We start from the raw sequence: 23,545 nt of genomic DNA, 5'->3' as shown, positions 1-23,545 counted from the left end.
TCATCCATCCATCTTTCATTTCAACTATCCATCCATCAATCTATAAATCCATCATTCAATCCATCCATCCATATTTCATTTCATCCATCTACCATTTCATTCATCATCCATCCACCCATCCATCTTTCATTTCAACTATCCATCCGTCCATCCATTAATCTATAAATCCATCATTTAATCCATACATCCATCTTTCATTTCAACTATCCATCTATCCATCCATCCAATCCACAAATCCACCATTCAATCTAATCATCCATAGTCCATTTCATTTATCCATCCATCTACCATTTCATCTAATTATCCATCTTTCATTACATCCAACCAAATTACCATTCAATCCATCCATCACTCAATGCATGCATCTATCGATAATTCCATTCATCATTCAATCCATCCAACTATAATTCAATCTCACTCGATCCATCCATTTATTTATCAATCTATCATTTTCCTTCCATGCATCTATCCATCATTCCATCCATCAATCTACAAATCCATAATTTCACTCATCTATCCATCCAATCAATCCATACATTTAAAATCCCATCATTCCATCAAACAACCCATCTATCAATTGTTCACCCATCTATAACTTCATCCATCCATCAATATTTCATTCCATCATATCCATCCATTCATCCATTATTCAATCCATCTATCTTTAATTAGGGCTGTGCAATTAATCGAAAATCCGATTTCGATTATGGCTTCTAACGATTATGAAAAACCATTAATCGAGAGTAACGATTATTCCATCATATACCAAAAGCGCGATAGACCACGTGCTTATGTGAGGGTGCAACACGCGCACACGCATAAGCACGCGGTCAGCATTCGGTCTCATTCGCACACTGAGACGAGCAGAGGAGAGCAGACATCTAAAGTAATCTTAACATGAGCGCTTTAATGGTCAAATAGGTGTCAAAATGTGAATGCATGTTTAGTGATTATTCATATTAACTCTCATTTGCGTAATAAACAAACAAGTTGAGAATCAAAAGACACGTGAAAGAGAAACCATTAAAGTGACAGTGCGAAATGCTGCCGCCTGTTTTATCATTAATCAAACGACGAGAACATCCCTTACTGTTCCTGACTGAAGGACTTTTGTAGCTAAAGTGTTTTTCTTAGGGTGAAGATGCTTAAAGCACAGTTTGTTTAATATTTTTATTCTATTGTATTTATTTCTCTTTCCTTTGCATGGTGGAAAATAACTGTATATATATATATATATATATATATATATATATATATATATATATATATATATATATATATATATATATATATATAGTTGAAGTCAGAATTATTAGCCCTCCAGAATATTAGCAACCCTTTTCCTCCAATTTATGTTTAATGGAAAGAAGTTTTTTTAAAGGGTCACGAAACACCAAAACACATGTTTTGAGCTGTTGACAGTCGTATATGTGTCCCACACTGCTAAAAACACTATTAGGACACCTATATTTCACTAAAAAGTGTAAATTGGTTGTTTTTGCGTTATTTCAAGCAAATTCGTACTTCCTGTTTGAAACGAATTTTTGAAGCTGCGTCACGGTCATGATATAATAGCGTGTATTCCAGCGTGCAGACTGGGCGTCTGTGGCAGAGCGAGTCTTATTATGTCTTACAGTGTGTTGCATGCATGAGTAAGGCTTGGTTCAAACCAATCAGCGCGCTCTATTGTGCAGCTTCATTAATATTCATTACTGTCACCGTGTTTACGCCACAGAGACGCCACGTTGTGTTGGCAAAACAAGCGTGAAGTGTTGCTTTTCTAGTTTGCTGCAGTTAAGTTTCGTTTTCATTTTCTCTCTGTGAGAGCTCAGAGTCACGTGTGGATTAACAGTGTACGCGACGCTCCACAACAATAACTTACGTGTCTAAGGAGGATTATTGTTTACCTGAGAGCTGTTCTCATCTGCAAACGCTGAGATCCGGATTCGCTTGTAACGTTAGTCTCCTCTTCATAAAGACGCGGCTCTAGCTGCTGGTGATTGTTCTGTCTCTACAGATTTGGTAAGTGAGTGACCAGTGCTCTTTGTTTATTCAGTTTGTTCGTATCGAATTAAGTTAACCATTGCACTGAGTGCAAACATAGCACCGCATTTTGTGACCGGAATAACACACGCGGCTTTCTGACGCTACCTGCCGTGTGCATCTAAGTTTCCGGGAAATGCAGAGTTTTTTTCTCTCATTCGCCGTGCGGTATCAAACATTGCATGAAAAATAGACACTTAGAGCAGTTCCTCCAATCAAATATCGCGTTTGTCGCGAGGGGCATGAATGAATTCCCTGAATGAAAGAGCAAAACTGCTGTTAAAGTCCAACAATTAATAATTTGGCAAATAATTCCACTACAGATGTCCATGTAGGTTAAACACCATCACTTTCTCATGTGTGTGTATTTTGACTGAAACTCGCGCGTGCCCAAATAGACACTCCCACACCATCCCACTTTAGCTCCTCCGACACTCCCCCCTAAACAGTGCTGGACACGCCCACTTTTCTGACTTTTTCCAAAGTAGAGGTGTGAAAACACCCTGCTGAAACGAGGGGGTTTCATGGCCCTTTAAAGTTATTTCTGAACATACTAGTTTTGATATATCATGTCTAATTACTGATTTGTTTTATCTTTGCTATGATGACAGCACATAACATTTTACTAGATGTTTTTCAAAATACAACCATTCAAATTAAAGTGCAATTCAAAGGCTTAATTAGAGTAAATAGGCAAGTCATTGTATAACAGTAGATTCTTCTGCAGACAATCAAAAATATATATTGCTTAAGGGGGCTAATAATATGGACCTTAAAATGGGTTTCAAAATATTTAAATCTGCTTTTATTCTAGCCAAAACAAAACAAATAAGCCTTTCTTCAGAAGAAAAAAAAATAGAGGAAATACTGTTAAAATTCCCTGCTCTGTTTAACATAATTTGGGAAATAGTTATTTAAAAAAAACTAAATTCTCAGGAGCGCTAATAATTTTGACTTCAACTGATAATCGTTTAGAATAATCGTGATTACAATTATGACCAAAATAATCGTAATTATGATTTTTTCCAAAATCGAGCAGCCCTATATTTAATTACATCTACCATTCAATCCATCTATTCATCAATATATTATTTCATCCATTCATCCATCATTCAATCCATCAATCTATGATTCCATCCATCCATCCATCCATTTCCTTCATCCATCCATTGACTATTTCATTCATTCAATCAACAATCCATCAATCTATTCATGATTCAATCAATCCATTTGTTAATCAATCTATCATTCAATCCATCTATTCATCAATATATTATTTCATCCATCATTCAATCTATCAATCTATAATTCCATCCATCCATCCATCTTCCATTTCCTTCATCCATCCATCAACCATTTCATTAATTCAATCATCAATCCATTCATGATTTAATCAATCCATTTGTTAATCAATCTATCATTCTATCCATCTATCGATTCATTCATCCATCCATTATTCAATCTATCTGCCTATTATTCACCCATCTAGTTTTATTCATCCATCAATCAACCCATGTACCTATTATTCACCCATCTATGATTTCATCCATCCATCAATTTTTCATTCCAACATTCAGTCTATCATTCTATCCATTCATTCATTATTCAACCCATCTCTCTTTACTTACATCTACGATTCAATCCACCTATTTATCAATATATTATTTCATCCATTCATCCACCATTCAATCCATCAATCTATAATTCCATACATCTATCCATCCATTCATTTTCCATTTCCTTCATCCATCCATCGACTATTTAATTCATTCAATCATCAATCCATTCATAATTCTTCAACCAATCCATTTGTTAATCAATCTATCCATCTATCGATTCATTCATCCATCCATTACTCAATCTATCTGCCTATTATTCACCCATCTAGTTTTATTCATCCATCAATCAACCCATGTACCTATTATTTACCCATTTATGATTTCATCCATCCATCAATCTTTCATTCCAACATTCAGTCTATCATTCTATCCATTCATTCATTCATTATTCAATCCATCTATCTTTACTTACATCTACCATTCAATCCATCAATATATTATTTCATCCTTTTATCTATTATTCAATCCATCAATCTATAATTCCCTCCATCCATCATTCAATCCATCCATCTATTCATTCATTTTCCATTTTCTTCATTCATCCATCAACCACGTCATCCATCCAATCATCATTCCATCAATCAATTTGTTAATTTATTATTCCACCCATCTATCGATTAATTCATCCATCCATCATTTAATATATCTACTACGCTATTTATCCATGCAAAACCATTTCCAATTATTGGTCAGTAATATTTTAAACAAATTCAGAAGCAAATACATTCTTAATATTTTATTTAATCGATTAAATGTATTTGCTGCACTCAGCAACACTATGCAACATTATGACCAGAGTCACTATCAAAACAGGAGAATGCCACATGTTCATCACTGATATTAAAGGCGTAAGTTCTCAGAGAAGTGTGTGAGTGAGTGTGTACCTCCGCAACCACAGACTGATAACTATTGTATGTTTTGGCCTCCAGTGTCTGAATGTAAGAGCTGAAATATCCCACAGCCTCCTGCCACCGATGATGCAGCATCGCTTCTCTCAGCAGCTCCAGACACTTTCTGTTGCACTTCAGAAAGTAGATCCCTGTGAAAAAACCTGAAAAGACAAACTAAAATATTCAATAATGCAATATAAGGACTACGGCAGCACAATATATATCATTTCGGCATCTATATTGAATTGTGCACATTTGAGCAGGATCTTCAATGTCCAGTTTATTATTTGCATGTGATTTTAAGGCCTGGTTGAGTTATTAGGCAAGTTTAAAACACCACTGAGGGAATTGTCTTTATTTCGCAATATATATCGTAAAAAACTAAATATCACAATGTTGTTTTTTCCAATATTGTGCAGCCATAATGTGAACCATTTTCACATTTCCGGGTTTCTCAGCAGCAGAAGTCGTCATAGTGAGTAGTGTCTGTCTGCGGACTGCAAGACAGGGGCGTAACTTGAAGTATACTGGAAATTTGCTAATTGCGACTTTATAACTTGGAATTGCGACTTTGTTACTCGGAATTGCAACTTTACAACTCGGAATTGCGACTTTTTAACTCGGAACTGCGACTTTATAGGTCAGAATTACGACTTTACTACTTGGAAATGTGACTTTATCACTCAGAATTGCAAAATTACTTTATTACACGGAAATGCGACTTTATTACTCAGAATTGCGACTTTATCACTCGGAATTGCAACTTTACTTCTTGGAATTGCGACTTTATTACTCGGCAATGTGACTTTATTACTCAAGATTGCGACTTTATCACTCGCAATTGCGACTATATTACTCGAAAATGCGACTTTATTACTCAGAATTGCGACTTTATCACTCGGAATTGCAACTTTAGTTCTTGGAATTGCGACTTTATTACTCGGCAATGCGACTTTATTACTCAGAATTGCGACTTTATTACTCAAGATTGCGACTTTATCACTCGGAATTGCGACTATATTACTCGGAAATGCGACTTTATTACTCAGAATTGCAACTATTACTTTGAATTGCGACTTTGTAACTCGGAATTGTGACTTTATTACTTGTAAATGCAACTTTATAACTCGGAATTGCGACTTTATAACTCGGAAATGCGACTTTATAACTCGGAATTGCGACTATCACTCAGAATTGTGACTTAATAACTCGGAATTGCGACTTTATTACTCGGAAATGCGACTTTATAACTCAGATATGTGACTTTATTACTCAAAATTGCGACTTTACAATATGGAATTGCGACTTTATAACTGGGAATTGCGACTATTACTCAGAATTGTGACTTTATAACTCGGAATTGCGACTTTATAACTCGGAATCGCGAATATTATTTAGAATTGCGACTTTGTAGCTCGAAATTGCGACTTTAACACTCGGAATTGCGACTTTATAACTGGGAATTCCGACTATTACTCAGAATTGTGACTTTATAACTCAGAATTGCGACTTTATCACTAGGAAATGCGACTTTATAACTCGGAATTGCGACTATCACTCAGAATTGTGACTTAATAACTCGGAATTGCGACTTTATTACTCGGTAATGCGACTTTATAACTCAGATATGTGACTTTATTACTCGAAATTGTGACTTTACAATATGGAATTGCGACTTTATAACTGGGAATTGCGACTATTACTCAGAATTGTGACTTTATAACTCGGAATTGCGACTTTATAACTCGGAATCGCGAATATTATTTAGAATTGCGACTTTGTAGCTCGAAATTGCGACTTTAACACTCGGAATTGCGACTTTATAACTGGGAATTGCGACTATTACTCAGAATTGTGACTTTATAACTCGGAATTGCGACTTTATCACTAGGAAATGGGACTTTATAACTCGTAATTGCGACTTTATAACTCGGAATTGCGAATATTATTTAGAATTGCGACTTTGTAGCTCGAAATTTAACATTTAAAATTGCGACTTTAACACTCGGAATTGTCTTTTTAACTTTGAATTCTGACTTTATAACTCACAATTCTGACTTTATATCTCAGAATTCTGACTTAACTCAGAATTGCGACTTTATAAATCAAATTGCGACTTTATAACTCAGAATTGCGACCTTATAGCTCAGAATTCTAACTTTATAACTTGCAATTCTGGCTTAACTCGGAATTGCGACTTTATAACTCTGAATTCTGACTATATATCTCAAGGTTTTGACTTAACTTAGAATTTTGACTTTATAATTTGTTTTTACATTGTATTTATTTATTTATTTATTTATTTTTATTCAGAGGCTGGAACGGGCTTCCATACTTTTGTCATCAGAAAGTGTGTCATGAGTAAAATTTGATAGAAATTTGATTTTCCCCGCTTGTTAAGGTAACGTTACATTAAGCCACGTTAAGCTTTTTCCTTTTAATGGACTTCAATGTTGATGTTTTGATGTTTAGGTGCATTAAGCCACTTTAAGTGCTTTAGAATGTCCCTCAGAATCCCAGCTTAATCTCTTATCTTATTTGTGTGCAATAACCCTCCGAATTGCGAAAACAAGTAACTTTACACGCATTCTGGGTGCATTATAATGAATTTAGAGTAAACATGAGGGTGTAAATGAAACTTTACCTCGGTCTTTAACTTGACAGTGAAGCTGGACTGGTCTTTTCAGCCGTTGCCGATGTTCACTTTCATCTTGTGTAAAATCCGCGTGTGTTTCTGCAATGTTGAGCTCAGCTTCGATGTCATCCATTTCTCAGTGCAATACGGCGACTGGCCTTCCTATTCAGATGATGATGATGAACGAGGCATGAAAGAAATATGTTATTATAAACACTATTGACTCACTAAATAGTGCACTTGTGAATTTGTGGACTTCTTTGGACATGTGAGGATGTGAACTAAACTCTTCTTCATAAAAACAAGCGATGATCGTGACCGGGTCATAGCGCCACCTGCAGCACTAGAGGAATGAGAGAAACAATACGAAGGACTCAATCCAGCAACCTTCTTGCAGTGAGGTGAAAGTGCTAACCACTGAGCCACCATGCCTGAAATATTAAATCTTACTATTAATTTGGTAACACTTTATTTGAAATTATAATTCACACTTGAATTAACGATTCACGATTAAACTAAGACTTTTAGCTCAATAATTTATTAATTTGCTGCTTATGGTTCATTAGGTATAGTTTGGTTTATGCATTGATTAGGAATGTAGAATAGGATAATATTTTATAAGTTAATATCTTATATATTCAATCATTCGTTCATTTTCGGCTTAGTCCCTTTATTAATCTGGGGTAGCCACAGCGGAATGAACCACCAACTTATTCAGCATATGTTTCATGCAGCGGATGCCCTTTCAGCTGCAACCCATTTCTGGGAAACATCCACATACACTCATTCACACTCGTACACTATGGACAATTTAGCCTACCCAATTCACCTGTATGACATGTGTTTGGACTGTGAAGGAAACCGGAGCACCCGGAGGAAACCCACACCAATATAGCGAGAACATGCAAACTTCACACAGAAATGCCAACTGACCCAGCTGAGGTTCGAACCAGCGACCTTCTTGCTGTGAGGCGACAGCACTACCAACTGTGCCACTGCGTCGCCTAATGCAGTAGTTAATAGTGTAAATTGTGATTTGAACTAACCATCATTAATTAGTTGACCTTATTAATTGAGGAGCAATTAATTGGTCTTTTTATTTGTTTTCTTATCTCTTTTTTTTGTTTTTGATGTAATCTCAACAAATAAATAGATAAAAATTTAATGAAATCACAATAAAACCAAACAATAAAGAATAGATCAAATGTAAATAATAACTACCTAAATAAAACTTTTTAAAAAATCCAAATAAACACACCAAAACAAATCCAAATAAATAAATAAATAAAAACATAAGCATGCCCCTACACACACTACATAAAATGTATTTATTTTATTTTAGATATTTGTTATTAAATTATATATAGATAAATATATTTTCACAGCACAGTGTAGAGCCAGTGTTCCCCCAGCTGATCTGTGTGGTGTGTTGTTGGTGCTGCTATCTCTTTAAGCGCAGGCTCTGTAACCTGACTCCAGCTTCTCTCCTCCTCACTGAAGCAGCTCAGCTCGCCTCCGGTCTGCTGACGTGTCGGCAGCGGCTCCGCGATCAACAGCTGCCAGCATGGCTGCACCGAATAATCCCCGGTTTTACTCACTTTTTACCCTCCTCCTGTGCTCGTGCTTCGGCGGGAGCTGCTCGGACCGGCGGTTCTCGGAGCTGAAGCGCTGCGCGGATGAAGAATGCAGCAGTGAGTATCTGCAACTTTTCATCTATTCGGGATGCTGGATCATAAAAGTTCTGCGCTGCTGACGTCATAAAGGCCGCATCGGCCGCCGCCGCGGGGAAACTGCAACTTTGTAACATTCTGTGACTTAAAAGAGTTCCATTAGAATGTCGATCCTACATGTGACGTACAGGCGAAAATGACATGAGGGCTGGCGCGTCCTTGAAGATCCAGTGTGCTGATAACAAATGCTGGGTTGTTGAAACCTAATGTTAAAACAAACCAACCGCTGGGTTAAAAGGTGTCAGTTAAATATAATTAGGGGTAAAATAACCTAACATTAGGTTTGTTCATATTTAACTCAAGGTTGGGTTACGAGAACCTAGCAGGTTTGTTTTTTTGAATGTGAGCTCAGTTTAGCTAGTCAAGCTAACAACAACAACAACACAGAGTATTGCATGCGAAATGAGAGCTTTAGTTTGATATTTTATGTGTTTAATATGATGTGAACACCCATTAACAGTGTTAAACACGAGGCCTGGATTTAAATCTCTGTCAAACAGAAGCGATTGGTTTAATGTAAATGGCGTATTTACATACAACCTGCAGAACATGATTCCACTGTGGGTGTTTTGCGCACTGAACCATGTTTTATATCTTCATTACTTAATATTTCCAGAATAGAGTTAAGGATGAATGGTATAATCTCAATATATGAATCAATCTGTATGACTACTTCTAAATTATAGTGAACACTATATTGATTTTGAACCATGTATTATGCAACACTTTTTTAACTACAGTGAACTGATAAACTAATAAATAGTGTAATATACTGTCGTTTTCACTACAGTAAACTGTGTTGTATTGTTGTTTAATAGGTCCTGTAGGTGTAGAATAGTACAGTATTGGGTCATTTGGTCATAGTTGTTGTGTTACCAACAACTACAGAATCACCAAAGCTTATTAATTGTACTTGTTGTACAGTATGTTTTAAAAACACTATACTCTGTAAGAGGCTGGGTGGTTGTAACCTAATGTTAGGTCAAATATGTCCAAACACAACCGCTGGGTTAAAAAAGCCATTTAAATTTAATTGAAAAGAATTAATTACCCACAGTTGGGTTACGACAGCCAACCATTTTTATTTTTTTAATGTGAGCTCAGTTTAGCTAGCTGAGCTAGCAACAACAACAGCAGCAGCAGCATTGAGATTTGTGTATGTGAAACGAGAGCTTTAATGTGTCATTTTATGTGTTCAATATGTTGTGAACACACACTGTAAGCATTAACTGTGTTAAACACGAGGCCTGGATTTAAATCTCTGTCAAACAGAAGTGATTGGTTTAATTTAAAGGGCATATTTACATACAATCTGCAGAACATGACTCCACTGTCGGTGTTTTGCGCACTGAACCATGTTTAATATCTTAATGCCTAATATTTCAAGAATGGAGGTAAGGATGAATGATGTAATCTCAATATTTATATATACCATAACTTATTAATTCACATAGATGTTCTGCAGTATGTTTCAAAAACACTATACTCTGTAAGATGCTGGGTTGTTGTAACCCAGTGTTAAGTCAAATCTGTACAAACTCAACCGCTGGGTTAAAAAGTGCCATTTAAATTTAATTGGGGAAAACATAAATAACCCAACATTGGGTTTGACCAAATTTGACCAAACGTTGGCTTACAACAAGGTGACAATTTTTAAAGGTGAGCTCAGTTTAGCTAGTTGAGCTAACAACAACAACATTTATTTACAACAGCAGTTATTTACAGTAAATACAACCTGCTAAACATGATTCCAGCTGTGGTTGAGGAGTGTGTTTTATTTCTTAATCACTTGATAGTTGAAGAATGGAGTGAAGGATGCATAACAAATCCATCTTTATTACTACCTATGCTTATAATAAATATTTTAGTGTTTTGAACTCTGTGTTGTATGTACAGCACTTTATAAACTAGTGTATTACTAGTCTAACTGATAAACTAATAAATAATGTAGTGTACTATAAATTTGACCAAAGTAAACTGTGGTGTATTGTAGTATAATAGGTCCTGTAGGTGTAGAATACTATAGTATTGGGTCATTTGTTTATATTATAGTTGTTGTGTTGCCATATAGAAAACTATATATGGGTGTAATAGATCATGGTTGATCTGTGATTTGTATGGATCACAACCTATGGTTCGGAACACACGTGGCCTGTGGATTAGTATTTTTTTAATTATAGCAGAGAGATCGCCTCTCGCCTCATTCATATCGCATGTATGAAAGCATTTAGGCTTTCCTGTAAAATATAATTATGATGGAGGAAGTTGTGGGTTAATAGGGGATGCGGTGGGTTTCCTAGGTCACTACTTGTTTATCCTGCATTAATGCATTCAGTGTGACGATCAGTCATTAAAAGATCAGGATCTCAACACCCACGCAACATAAATTATAAATGATGCTGATTTGCATACGTTTATTAATCCTTTCAATCGCTGCATTCAAATCTGAAAACGCAAAAAACAAGAAATGAAGTTTCACAAACTAATTTCGAGAGGAGCACGTGATATGATTGACTGCAGCTGGTCACTCATCTACACTCATTAGCTAGCCAATCAGATTCATCCAAACTCACTCAGGGCTCGAAATTAACTTTTTTACTTGGTAGCACCGGTGCTCCCAACTTCAAATATTTAGGAGCACCAAAATAAATTTAGGAGCACCAGAAAAAAATTAGGAGGACCCACCAAAAATGAATGAGCACTTTTTAAGGGATTTATTGTATTTTAAAACAACATTAATAGGACTGACAAAAACCAGAAACAGCTATCGAACTAATGCTGCGAAGACATTGATATTTGTGTGCAATAATTCCAAAATGAATGTCTAATTATTAGGCCATAGAATATTAATGATGATGAAAATGACAATAATAGTAACAATGAATTACATTTCTCATTATGATACTGCCTTGAATGTGCATGAATGTAGGTAATCTGCTATAAAAAGTCTGTTACTTTGTGAAAAATAAATGTATAGTTTGCATCAAACAAAAAGCATTGCAGTAAGAAATATTGATTTTGTACTGCTGTTTTTATATGCATGTCAATTTAATAAATAATATTTCTGCTACAAAACAAACAAAAGATTATAATAAACCATTCAATTCAATGATGAAAGCTGCAAAGCAGTAATCAGTAAATAAATAAATAAAAATAATATACACCTCAAACAAGAATAGACAAAAGAAAGTAAGTAAAGTCTCACTTCTATCACTCTTTAAAAGTTTTGGTTTCAGTTTGTGTCAATTTAAAGGTTCAGTCTGAGCTGATCTTCATTTTTCTGTGTTAGTGGAAAAGCAGGCGAGTCAGCCGACCCAATTTATGAGCAGGCAGAGCAGGATTCTTGCACTAACCATCGGCGCAATACCGGTCTTTGTTATGAGCCGCAGTTTCAGTGTAAACTTAGTAAAGGCGAGCTTCTTTGGCGATGAAATGTACAGTATTAGATTAGACTTTTAGCGGACATTTGCGCTGAACACGCAGTGAATGCGACGCATGGACATTCGGGCGCCTTCTCCAAGAAGCGCGTACTCGATTGATCTCAGCTGGCGGATCATTATTCACCACGTGACGTGTCATGATCGCTCTCATCTGCGCCTCAACTTTAGGTGCGGTTTGCAAACCTGTGTGCTTTAAGTTTTTACTCTTCAGCCGTTTGCATTTCCCGTGGTCATAAAAGCTCCCTCCCTGTGATCTGACAGCGGAATACCTTGAGTGAATGACAGCTAATATGAACCAATATAGCGGCAGAGAAGAGCGATTCAGCACGTTTTTACAAAAAATCAAAACAGGTCGCACTACAACCATTATCTGCAGTCGCACTAATGCGCCCAGATATATTATGAGGTCGCATAGATTAATTTTCGGGCGCATATGTGACCAAAATGGTCGCAATTTCGAGCCCTGTCACTATAAGTAACCTAGCTAAGAACTACTCCTTTATCTTCGTTTTCCCGAAGAAACCCCCCATCCACCCTTTCTCCTCCTTTCCTCTTTTGCCGAGGGGAGCTCTCGAGAACACCTGACCTCGTACTCCCCTCACATGCTCTATGAACCTGGTGGGAGCCCTGGGCTCAACTATCTCCGAGCTCAGGGTTCTCTCCTGGGACAGCATGCCAAACCTGCTAACTTGCTAACAAGTTGTCAAACAGTATCCAAGTGTGAACTCTTGAAAGAGATTTAGTCTTCTGAGATGGTTATGAAGTTAGATTTAAATAACACAGCAGTACTGCGAGAACAGATTATAGTTTAGATGAAACCACTGATGTTTATGGTGAGGATTAAAATCATCCTCGTATGCATTAAACGATTCTCAAACATGAAAGTTGTAGGCAGCAATTACATTATTTAACCAATAGCTGGCCATCAAAAATATGCCACTTAATAATTCTTCAGAAATGATCATCTAGCAATGAAACATGAAGCTTTATGAGTGAAGAACTGAATCATTTATTGAAGATGAGGCTAAAAATAAATATGGGTTGTAAAAATGATAATGTTAGATTTCTACATTTAGGGTTATCAGCAACAGTTGGAGTAACAGTGAAGTTTTCACAGAACTGAATAATTTAATTTATTTGTATTCAGCTGATTATTTCTTCATTTAAAAAAATTAAATAAAATTACAGGTTTTAAGTTTTATTTGATAAAACCAAACCAGTGTCTTGCAGTGCTTTTTTTGTAATAAATGGAAAGCAAATTACTATTGTCACCACCGATTTTTGGCTGATCCAAAAAATGGTCCGATCCATGACTAAAACACCATAATGTGACCTTAACCGTGAGATTTGTGATCCATTACACCACTAATACTATAGTATAGTATATAAATACTATAGAACTATAGAATCACCACAACATATAGAAGATTATATACATATAGAATAATTCAAATGACCTAGGTGGGATAATAATTTAGTCTTCAACAGTGTCTTCCATATTGGCAAGTTATTAGATGCGCTGTTGATTCTGGTGCGGTCGACACACCATTATTAAACAAACTATAAAATCATGTTACTGTGTAAAGAACACATGCAATGATGTTTCACATCAGACAACTACAAAATATTTAACGCAGAACTTCCTGCTGCATCTTTACAGGGCGAATCGGTCATGTTTTATTTATATCTAGCAAGAAATAATATCATGTTTAATAGGAAAACTTGCTGTGAATTTACTAATCATCAGGTCAACATTAAAGATGAGCTCTTTTTTTGATTCAAAAGCTGTCACTCAGGGTAGTACCCTATTAAAAGGTACTTTTTTAAAATACTTTTTAGGTATTAAAATGTACCTTTAAGCTACAATATGGACATGTTATGTACTAATATTTACTTTTAAGGCACCATTATGGATCTTTACATACAAATTGTTTCATTTAGAAAGAGTTTCAGGCCAAGGACAGCTTTTATACCTTGATTTCTGAAAGTGTAAATTGCAATAAAACAGCTACAAGCATTTTGAGAGTCAAAAAATATATACAAAATAATGTAAGGTCTTATGAAGTGAAATGATCAGTCTGTGCAAGAAAATGAACATTATGTAGGTAATAAAGCTGTATATATGGCCATCTTAGAATAAATGCTGGATTATAAAAGCTTGCCACGTGCACTGCACACAAATGAGTAGTTTTCATACTAACATATGCATTTCTGTGTGTGTGTTTTAGTGCTTCTCGGCAGAGGAAAGGCCGCAAAGGATTTCACGGGGCCGGACTGTCGGTTTCTCTCTTTTAAGAAAGGAGAGACGATATATGTATATTATAAACTCTCAGGGCAGAGGTCAGACGTGTGGGCTGGTAGTGTAAGTATTCTCCTAATAAATGATTGGTTTATGATGATTTTGTCGTTATGGTTACTGATAATTGGTCATATATTGTGTAGTTGAGTGTGCCGAGAGTGAGTGGACTTGACAAACCACCTGTAGGATACACTGTTTTCTCTCTAGGCATCAGGGACTTTATTAGAAACACACTTGTGTTTTCTATGTTTGTTAATATAGCTAAGATTTATTTATACACTGACTGGCCACTTTATTAGGTACACCTTACTAGGACTTGGTTGGACCCACTTTTACCTTCAGACCTGCCTTAATCCTTCATGGCAGAGATTCAACAAGGTACTCAAAATATTCCTCTGAGATTTTGCTCCATATTGACATGATAGCATCACGCAGTTGCTGCAGATTTCTCAGATGCACATCCATGATGAAAATCTCCCCTTCCACCACATCCCAAAGGTGCTCCTTTGGATTGAGATCTGGTGACTGTGGAGGCCATTTGAGTACAGTGAACTCATTGTCATGTTCGAGAAACCAGTCTGAGATGATTTAGGCGTTTATGACATGGTGCGTTGTTTACTTTAATTTAGAAATTTGCTTTAACAAGCAGTTGGACAAGTGTACCTAATAAAGTGGCCAGGGAGCGTATCTTGATCTATTTTCTATAGCTAGATTCTTCATATCTAAAGTTTTTAATATTTTATTTTTGGTCTTATTTTCTGTTTCTACATCAATTGTATTTATTATTATACTCCATTATTTAAATTCTTATTAATAGTATTTTTTTTTAAACATGGGTAGTTGTATAAGCATTTCACTGAGTATAGTACTGTGTCTGACTTTGATAAGTATTATTTTAAGACACAGTCTACATTTATTAGGTTAGTTGTTCAACGGATCATGCATATCAGTAAATGTTTATAGCTATATTCAACATTTTATTATGGGTTTAAATGTTATATGCTTGTGTATGGAAGTGTATAAGGTAAATACGTCAATAAAATTGGCTATATAGGTAGTATAAAACCATGCATGCTTGCTGTTTTTAATAGTTTTTTTTTATTGTTCTATGAAATGAGAGAGGAAATGTGTATAAGATGGATAAATGTGCAAACAAATATATAATTTCAAACAGGATCTAACATCTCTGTGCATGTTTTCTTAGATCTTTTTAACATTCATTAATTTATTTAATGTTTTAATCTCTTTTAAATGCAAAACTCACCCTTTTATCTCTTCATCTCTCTGTATAGGTTGGAAACCACTTTGGCTATTTTCCAAAAGACTATCTTAATATAAATCATATATATACTGAAAAAGAATTGGAGGTACCTACAGAAGTAAGTCGGTGTGGTTGATGTTGACTGATGTTTGCTCATTCTTAACATGATTTTGTGTTAATATGGATCTGTTCTTCTCTTTCAGGAAACAGATTTTGTTTGCTTTGAGACTGGGCTTGATAAATTTGAAAGTTATGACATAGATGTGTTATTAGGAAGCAAATTATTTATGGAAATTGAGAATTCAACAGAAGAATCAAAAGAAGCAGATCCGTATGACATTTCTGAAACAGAAGAATCAGTGGAGCATCTTGATTCAGAATCTCTGCTTGAATCAGAGGCAGTTCATTCAGAATCAAGATTGCCTCTTCAATCAGAGTTGATCGATTCAGAATCAGTATTGATTCTCCAACAAGAGTCAGTTGATTCTGAATCAAAATTGCCTCTTGAATTAGAATCAGTCAATTTAGAATCAGCATCGACTCATAAGTCAGTTAATTCAGAAACAGAATCGACTCATGAATCAGAGTTTGTTTATTCGAAACCTGCATTGACTCCTGAATCAGAGTCAGTTGATTCAGAATCAAGAACAAAGTCAATTGATTCAGAATCAACAACACAGTTAACTAATTCAGAATCAACAACACAGTCAACTGATTCAGAATCAAGAACACAGTCAACTGATTCAGAATCAACAAAACAGTCAACTAATTCAGAATCAAGAACACAGTCAACTGATTCAGAATCAATGTTAAAGTCAACCGATTCAGAATTAACCACACAGTCAACCGATTTAGAATCAACTGATTCAGAATCAACAGCAGAGTCAACTGATTCAGAATCAACAACACAGTCGAATGATTTAGAATCAACATCACAGTCAACGGATTCAGAATCAACAGCAGAGTCAAATGATTCAGAATCAGCAACACGGTCAAATGATTCAGGATCAACATTACAGTCAAATGATTCAGAATCAGCAACACAGTCAAATGATTCAGGATCAACATTACAGTCAAATGCTTCAGAATCAACGTCGCAGTCAGCAGATTCAGAATCAACAACACAGCCAATTGATTCAGAATCAACATTGGCTCTTGAATCAGAATCATTTGAGTCAGAATTAAAATCATTACCTCTTGAGTCAGAGTCATTTGATTCAGAATCAACACTGCCTCTTAAATCAGAGTCAGTAGATTCAGAATCTGTAGAAGCTTCTGAATCAGACACATTGATTCCTAAATCTACTGAAGATGACTCTGATAGCTCTCAGCCAAAGACCGTCGTCTCCTCAGAGTCAACACTGGAGCCTAAAGAAGCAGCGACAGAAGAGACAGATACTTTAACAAGCCAAGATGATGTAGAAACACAACCATCAGATTTTGATGCACTAAACATTGATGATGTTGAACTTTTGCACATCCAACATGACTCTGATTCTGAGTCACAGCTTGAAACACAAACAGCAGGTTTAGATGTAGATATCGAAGAGCCTGCTAGCCATAAAGATTTACCACTACAAACTTTAGAGAAAACACTTGAGGATGAGGACAGCTGGTCATCAGCATTAAATGAAAAAAGTGAATCGAAAGAGACTGAATCTTTTCACGAACACGCCAAAGAATCACTTTTAGTTCATGACCTCAAAGCACAAAGAGATTTTGAAGAAGAGGAAAATATTGATGATGTGGAATTTTCTCATTCTCCTCACAATACGAAATCTGCTTCAGATGAGAGTGAAGTCGTCCCATCTGAACCAGCTCTGGAAACATTAGCATTAAATATAAGTGAAATCACAGAGAATACAAAGGAAAATGCAGATGATTTTGTTATGAAGGCCAGCATGAACACCAATGAAAATGCACACAAAAACATTGCAGACGATGCTCGGGATGCAGCGATAAACAGAAGCCAACAGCCTACAGAGTCCATCGATGAAGATGAAACTGAGAACGTTTCTGAAAGCCCAGAATCTGCTCCTCTACTTTATAAAACAGACGAACAGATCGAAAAGGTGAAGAACGAACTGGAGGATCTGCTTAAAAACACACTGGAGACTGAGGAAGATAGTCCTGGAGGTGAAGAGGACGAGGCTGAAGAGCTTCTGGAAGACGAAAACGCTCTTCTTTCATCTAATAGTCCTCACCTCACAGACCAAAATCCTGAAGACAATGAGCAACATGATGATGATGGTTTGGTTGAATCTCAACAAAGCGAAAACACAACACAAGCAGATGAAACTGAAACTGAAGAGGTTGGTCTTCCTCCTGAAGAGCCTGAATACAGCGATAGCGTACTGAGACTCACAATATTGCGAGATCACTTGAAGGTAGGCGACTGTTGGTAACCAATTTTCTTGATGCAATTAATTGCTGAAGCTTTTATTGTGATATACAGTGGGGCAAATAAGCATTGAATGCGTCACCATTTTTTCTCAGAAAAGATATTTCTGAAGGTGCTGTTGACTAGAAATGTTCAGCGGACAACCAAAGAAATCCACACATGCAAAGAAAACAGTATTAATTAGTTTACAAATTAAGTTATGCATAATAAAATGAAATGACGTACGAAATATTATTATTAAGGTCAATATTATTAGCCCACTTAAGCAATATTAGTTTTCGATTGTCTACAGAGCAAACCACTGTTATACAATGACTTGCCTAGTTACCCTAATTAACCTAGTTAAGCCTTTAAATGTCACTTTAAGCTGAATACTAGTGTCTTGAAGAAAATCTAGTCAAATATTATATACTGTCATCTTGGTGAAGATAAAATAAATCGGTTATTAGAAATGAGTTATTAAAACTATTATGATTAGAAATGTGTTGAGGAAATCTGCTCTACAATAAACAAAAAATGGGGGAAAATATACATGGAGGCTAATAATTCTGATTTCAACTGTATATTGATTTGTTGAAAATCGACATCTGTCTACTTAAAGGATGAGGATACCGAGCGCATGCAGAAGTACTTCGGCCTGAAGAACATGTTCAGAATCGAAGCCATGTTCTCTGATCTGGATCTTGAGATGAAGTCTGCTCGGGAGATGAAGACGGATACGGAGGAGATCGAGCAAACGCTGGACCAGATCACGGAGGCTTCAGAAAACTCCATTCTCGATGCCACAGAGGACATACTTAACGACAGAGACCGGAAAGCTCTGGAGGATGGACTGCAGAAGCAACCGGAGATGTATGATGTTGAGGCCGCCATGTTGGACGCTTTTCAGGAGATCGTTTTCGCTTTGCGACAGAAATATTCGACAGCCAGCGACAGCGTCCCATTGGTCGAGGAGGAACAAAGTGCATATGAAAGAGGTAAGGGAATGAGTTTAGTTATTAATTCTGAATGAAAAATGAGCAATTTCATGTAAATGTCAACTTTGGGGATTAGGGAGAGATGGTATAATGGTATATATTGGTATTTATCGATTGTTAGCATGTTTTCATTCCTTGTATACTGTGAAATGTAAGTAAGAATGCATGACCAAGACAGTACGACTGCAAATATTGTTACCGCAGAAAGAAGTGTGTAATGTTAGATTTTTTTTTTTACATGTGTACCGCAAAATGTAAATAAGTAGGCGTAGCCAAGACTGTACAACTGTATTTATCGTTACAACATGCAGTGTGTACCGTAAAATATATTTTTAGTTCCGTGTATACTGCGAAATGTAAATAAGTGGCTGTGGCCAAGATGGTACGACTGTATATATTGTTACTGAAGAATGAAGTGTGTACCGTAAATTTTTTTTGTTACACGTGTACCGCAAAATGTAAATAAGTGGGCGTGGTCAAGACTGTGCGACTTTATGTATTGTTACAGCATGAAGTTTGCACCGCAAAATATTTTTTTAGTTCCGTGTATACTGCGAAATGTAAATGAGTGGGCGATGCCAAGATGGTACGACTGTATATATTGTTACTGCAGAATGAAGTGTGTACCGTAAATTTTTTTTGTTACACGTATACCGCAAAATGTAAATAAGTGGGCGTGGTCAAGACTGTGCGACTTTATGCATTGTTACAGCATGAACTTTGTACCGCAAAATATTTTTTTAGTTCCGTGTATACTGTGAAATGTAAATAAGTGGGCGTGGTTAGGACGATACAACTATATATATTGTTACAGCATGCAGTGTGTACCGTAAAATATTTTTTTAGTTCCGTGTAAACTGCCAAATGTAAATAAGTGGGCGATGCCAAGATGGTACGACTGTATATATTGTTACTGCAGAATGAAGTGTGTACGGATTTTTTTTTTAAATGTGTACTGCAAAATGTAAATAAGTGGGCGTGGCCAAGACTGTACAACTGTATATATCGTTACAACATGCAGTGTGTACCGTAAAATATTTTTTAAATTCCGTGTATACTGCGAAATGTAAATAAGTGGCGTCAGTGTTGCTATTAAGGATGGGCGGTATGATGGTATATATCATACAATAGAATATGGTAGAATATTGTAAGTGCAGTTATTTTTGTTGTTGGCCTTAGGTGAACCTAGAGCTGAAAATAAACACTAATGCTGGGAGACGAGAGAAAAATAACAACAACCAATGAGAATCAGAATTTCTGCCATAGCTTTCAGTCATCCCTGGTGTTTTAAAGTCTTAATGCACCGCTTTTACACCTAACACTTTCTTAGGAACACTCAAAATCACAAACAATAAAAAAATTAAAAATATTGCATTTATGAAGTGAGCTTCACTCAGGTGAGTGGGCTTGACAAACCACCTGTAGAAAAACTCTTTTCTCTATTAAAAAAATTAAAAACTCACCCTTTTTTAAGGCTTATTTATACTTCTGTGTAAATTGCACGCATATGGTCAATATGGTTGCATTGCCCTCGCCATGACACTGTAAATAATGCAATGTTTAATGCAATAAATTTTTCCCAAAATCAAGCAGCCCTCCTGAGCACTGTAAATTTTTATACAAATATTGAATCAAATTTAAATGAATTAATACTTTTTAATTGAATAAACTGCTTGGGTCTATATTATTAGAATAGTTTTTTTTGTACCTCTCCAGTAAACAGCACTTAGGAATTATAATGTCAAATTTCACAGAAGGTCTAAGAATTGTGCCTTGATTTTAATTGTGCCACCAGATGACCCCCGAGCTGACGCTGAAGAGGTGAACAATCTGGACATTACAACTGAAATAACTGAGCCAGCTGAAACTCCTGAAATGCACAAGGAGCAGAATGAATCTGAACCGATTCTGAATCCTGAATTGAACGTGAACCCAGATTTGTCCCACAATAAAGATGTGGATCTTGAGGAGGACGGAGGCCATTTCAACAGGAATAAAGACGCTCAAATCAGTTTCGAAGACGCTGAGGAGATCCAAAAGGGACCTCATGCTATTTTGGAGAAGCCAGTGGACATTGGCTTTCACTTTGAGATGGATCCGTCTTCAGGTTTGTTAGTTTTAATTCATTTGTTTTGTTTTTTTAAGTTTGGCTAGAGCTGCATGATATTGGAAAAAGCTGACATTGCAGTATTTAGTTTTGCCGTGATGTATATTGCAATATGAATATAATTTCACCAGATAATAATTCACCTGAGCTTTTCACTCATCATAGCACACGTGCTGCTGATAATGTGACAATAAAAGTGATTTGATTTGATTTAATTTGTATATTTAGAAAGATATCATATATTAGATTAAATGGGATGATCAAGTCTTTTTCTATGCAGTGCATCTGCATAATATATAAAATACAAGCATGTATATGCAAAAATAAATGTTAAATAAGCAGTTCTTTATGGTTTTCTGGTGAGTCTAACAGTATTCAAGTACAAAAATTGAACAATCAAGCATAAAATAACACAGCCATCATCGTTATATAAATAATTTTGTACAATAATGATCATTCATTCATGTTCATTTGCCGCTTTTTTTTATTTATCAGGGTTCGCCACAGTGGAATGAATCGCCAACTATTTTAGCATATGATTTACACAGCGATTGCCCTTACAGCTGCAACCCAGTACTGGGAAACAACCATACACACTCATTTGTACACATACACACTCATACACTACGTTCAATTTAGTTAATCAATTCCCAATAGCGCATGTGTTTGGGTGGTGGGGGAAACCGGAGCACCCGACGGAAACCAACATGGGGAGAACATGCAAACTCCACACAGAAGTGCCACTGGCCCAGCTGGGACTCGAACTAGTGATCTTCTTGCTGTGAGGCCACAGTGCTAACCACTGAGCCACCGTGCCGCCCTTTACAATAACATAAAAAATATGTATTTAATAATGTCTTCATCATTTAATTTGTAATAAATAATCTAATCCTGCGATGTGGCAATTGCGAATGCATTGCAATATCCATGCTCAATTCATATATTATTCACTTTAAATGGGTGATGTGAGGCGTTGCCGAACTGCATTGTGGATCCGTCAGCGTTGCTTGCTGCAGAAGTTGGGACTAGCTCAACTTTTCAAGCACCGACAGAAGCGTCAGCCAATCAGATCGCTGTATGCAAATAAACCAGCTAGACGCCTAGGCCTATTGCTGACTGAATTTCATTCTACTGACGCTGCTATGACGATCGCGGTAGCCCCAACTTCAGACACGCCTTCAGTCAAGAGGTGACGCTGAAGCCACGTGTAAATGGGGCGGAATTGATAGTAATTCAATTAAGTAAATGAATTTTGGTTCATATTGCCCCTTTCTTGATATTCACTGTATAATTGCACGCTGATTAAAACTATTTATTTGACGCATATCGTTAATTTTTTGGCACCAGGTTCGTTGGAGTCTCCGAGTGTCTCCGATTTCCATGATGCAGAAACTGGCAGTGATTCCTCCGACTCATCGACTTCAGATGAACTTCAGGATTTGGTGGTGCTTGTCAAAGAAAATCTGGGAGTTTATGGAGAGATTGTGAGTACTACAATATTCAAATATGTTGCATTAAAGTCGGAGTTTCAATAGTTGGTTCTTTCTAGGGCTGCACAATATAAGGTTTCAGCATTGCTATTGCAATGTGCGCATCTTCATAGCCCCATAGCTGAATCTGCAATGTCCAGTCTGAATTGTAGTTGACCAGGAATTGTATTTAATCACTGTATTTATATGGACTTTATATGATTTATGCAAAAAAAAAAAAAAAAACATTTTATACGTAGAATTCTTATTATTTATTTAGATTTATTTATATTTTCAAGATTTGTTTTTGGCCTTTTTGCCTTTTTAGTGAATGAATAGGACAGTTTTTTAGACAGGAAACGAAGTGGGAGCGAGAGAGGGGGTGGGGATGGGAAATGTCCTCAGGCCGGGACTCAAACTCGGGACGCTCTAAAGTGCAACTGCACCATATGTCAGCACGCTAACCACTAGGCTATTGCGCCGACTTTGCCCAGAATTTTTATCTTGTTTATAGTCCAAATATCTACATTTCAAAGCGAAAACAAGATTTTTTACTTACTCCACTGGCAGATAATTTCCTTAAAACAAGCAAAACACTCTTTATTTTCACTTATTTCTTCTGATGATGAAAACTAAACAGTAGTTTTACTTGGTTTAAGATTTTTTTTTTTTAT

General features: G+C 36.2%; 2 protein-coding genes across 14 annotated transcripts in view; one reads left to right on the top strand and one right to left on the bottom strand.

Annotated features, from left to right (window-relative positions):
* Positions 1–23,545, bottom strand: part of taf1a (TATA box binding protein (TBP)-associated factor, RNA polymerase I, A) — a 60,873-nt gene that overhangs the window by 33,877 nt on the left and 3,451 nt on the right. For 4 of the 7 annotated variants that reach the window (XR_012395640.1, XM_073932960.1, XM_073932963.1 and 1 more), the window contains exons 1-2: positions 7,197–7,470; positions 4,547–4,713 (exon numbers count right to left, since the gene is read on the bottom strand). Coding sequence is in view for 6 of the 7 variants with exons in the window: in XM_073932960.1 (XP_073789061.1) it covers positions 4,547–4,713; positions 7,197–7,320 (291 nt within the window). In the remaining variant the exon portion in view is untranslated. 7 annotated transcript variants of the gene reach the window in all.
* Positions 8,712–23,545, top strand: part of mia3 (MIA SH3 domain ER export factor 3) — a 449,969-nt gene continuing 435,135 nt past the window's right edge. For all 7 annotated transcript variants that reach the window (XR_012396145.1, XM_073933741.1, XM_073933740.1 and 4 more), the window contains exons 1-7: positions 8,712–8,878; positions 14,586–14,719; positions 15,949–16,035; positions 16,121–18,304; positions 18,920–19,295; positions 21,091–21,402; positions 22,750–22,886. Coding sequence is in view for 6 of the 7 variants with exons in the window: in XM_073933741.1 (XP_073789842.1) it covers positions 8,752–8,878; positions 14,586–14,719; positions 15,949–16,035; positions 16,121–18,304; positions 18,920–19,295; positions 21,091–21,402; positions 22,750–22,886 (3,357 nt within the window). In the remaining variant the exon portion in view is untranslated. The remainder of the gene's footprint in view (positions 8,879–14,585; positions 14,720–15,948; positions 16,036–16,120; positions 18,305–18,919; positions 19,296–21,090; positions 21,403–22,749; positions 22,887–23,545) is intronic.

Source organism: Danio rerio, chromosome 20, assembly GCF_049306965.1.
Source record: "Danio rerio strain Tuebingen ecotype United States chromosome 20, GRCz12tu, whole genome shotgun sequence".
Taxonomy (NCBI): Eukaryota; Metazoa; Chordata; class Actinopteri; order Cypriniformes; family Danionidae; genus Danio; species Danio rerio.
The sequence above is the reverse complement of the archived record's forward strand: the minus strand, read 5'-3'. Positions and strand labels throughout refer to the sequence as shown.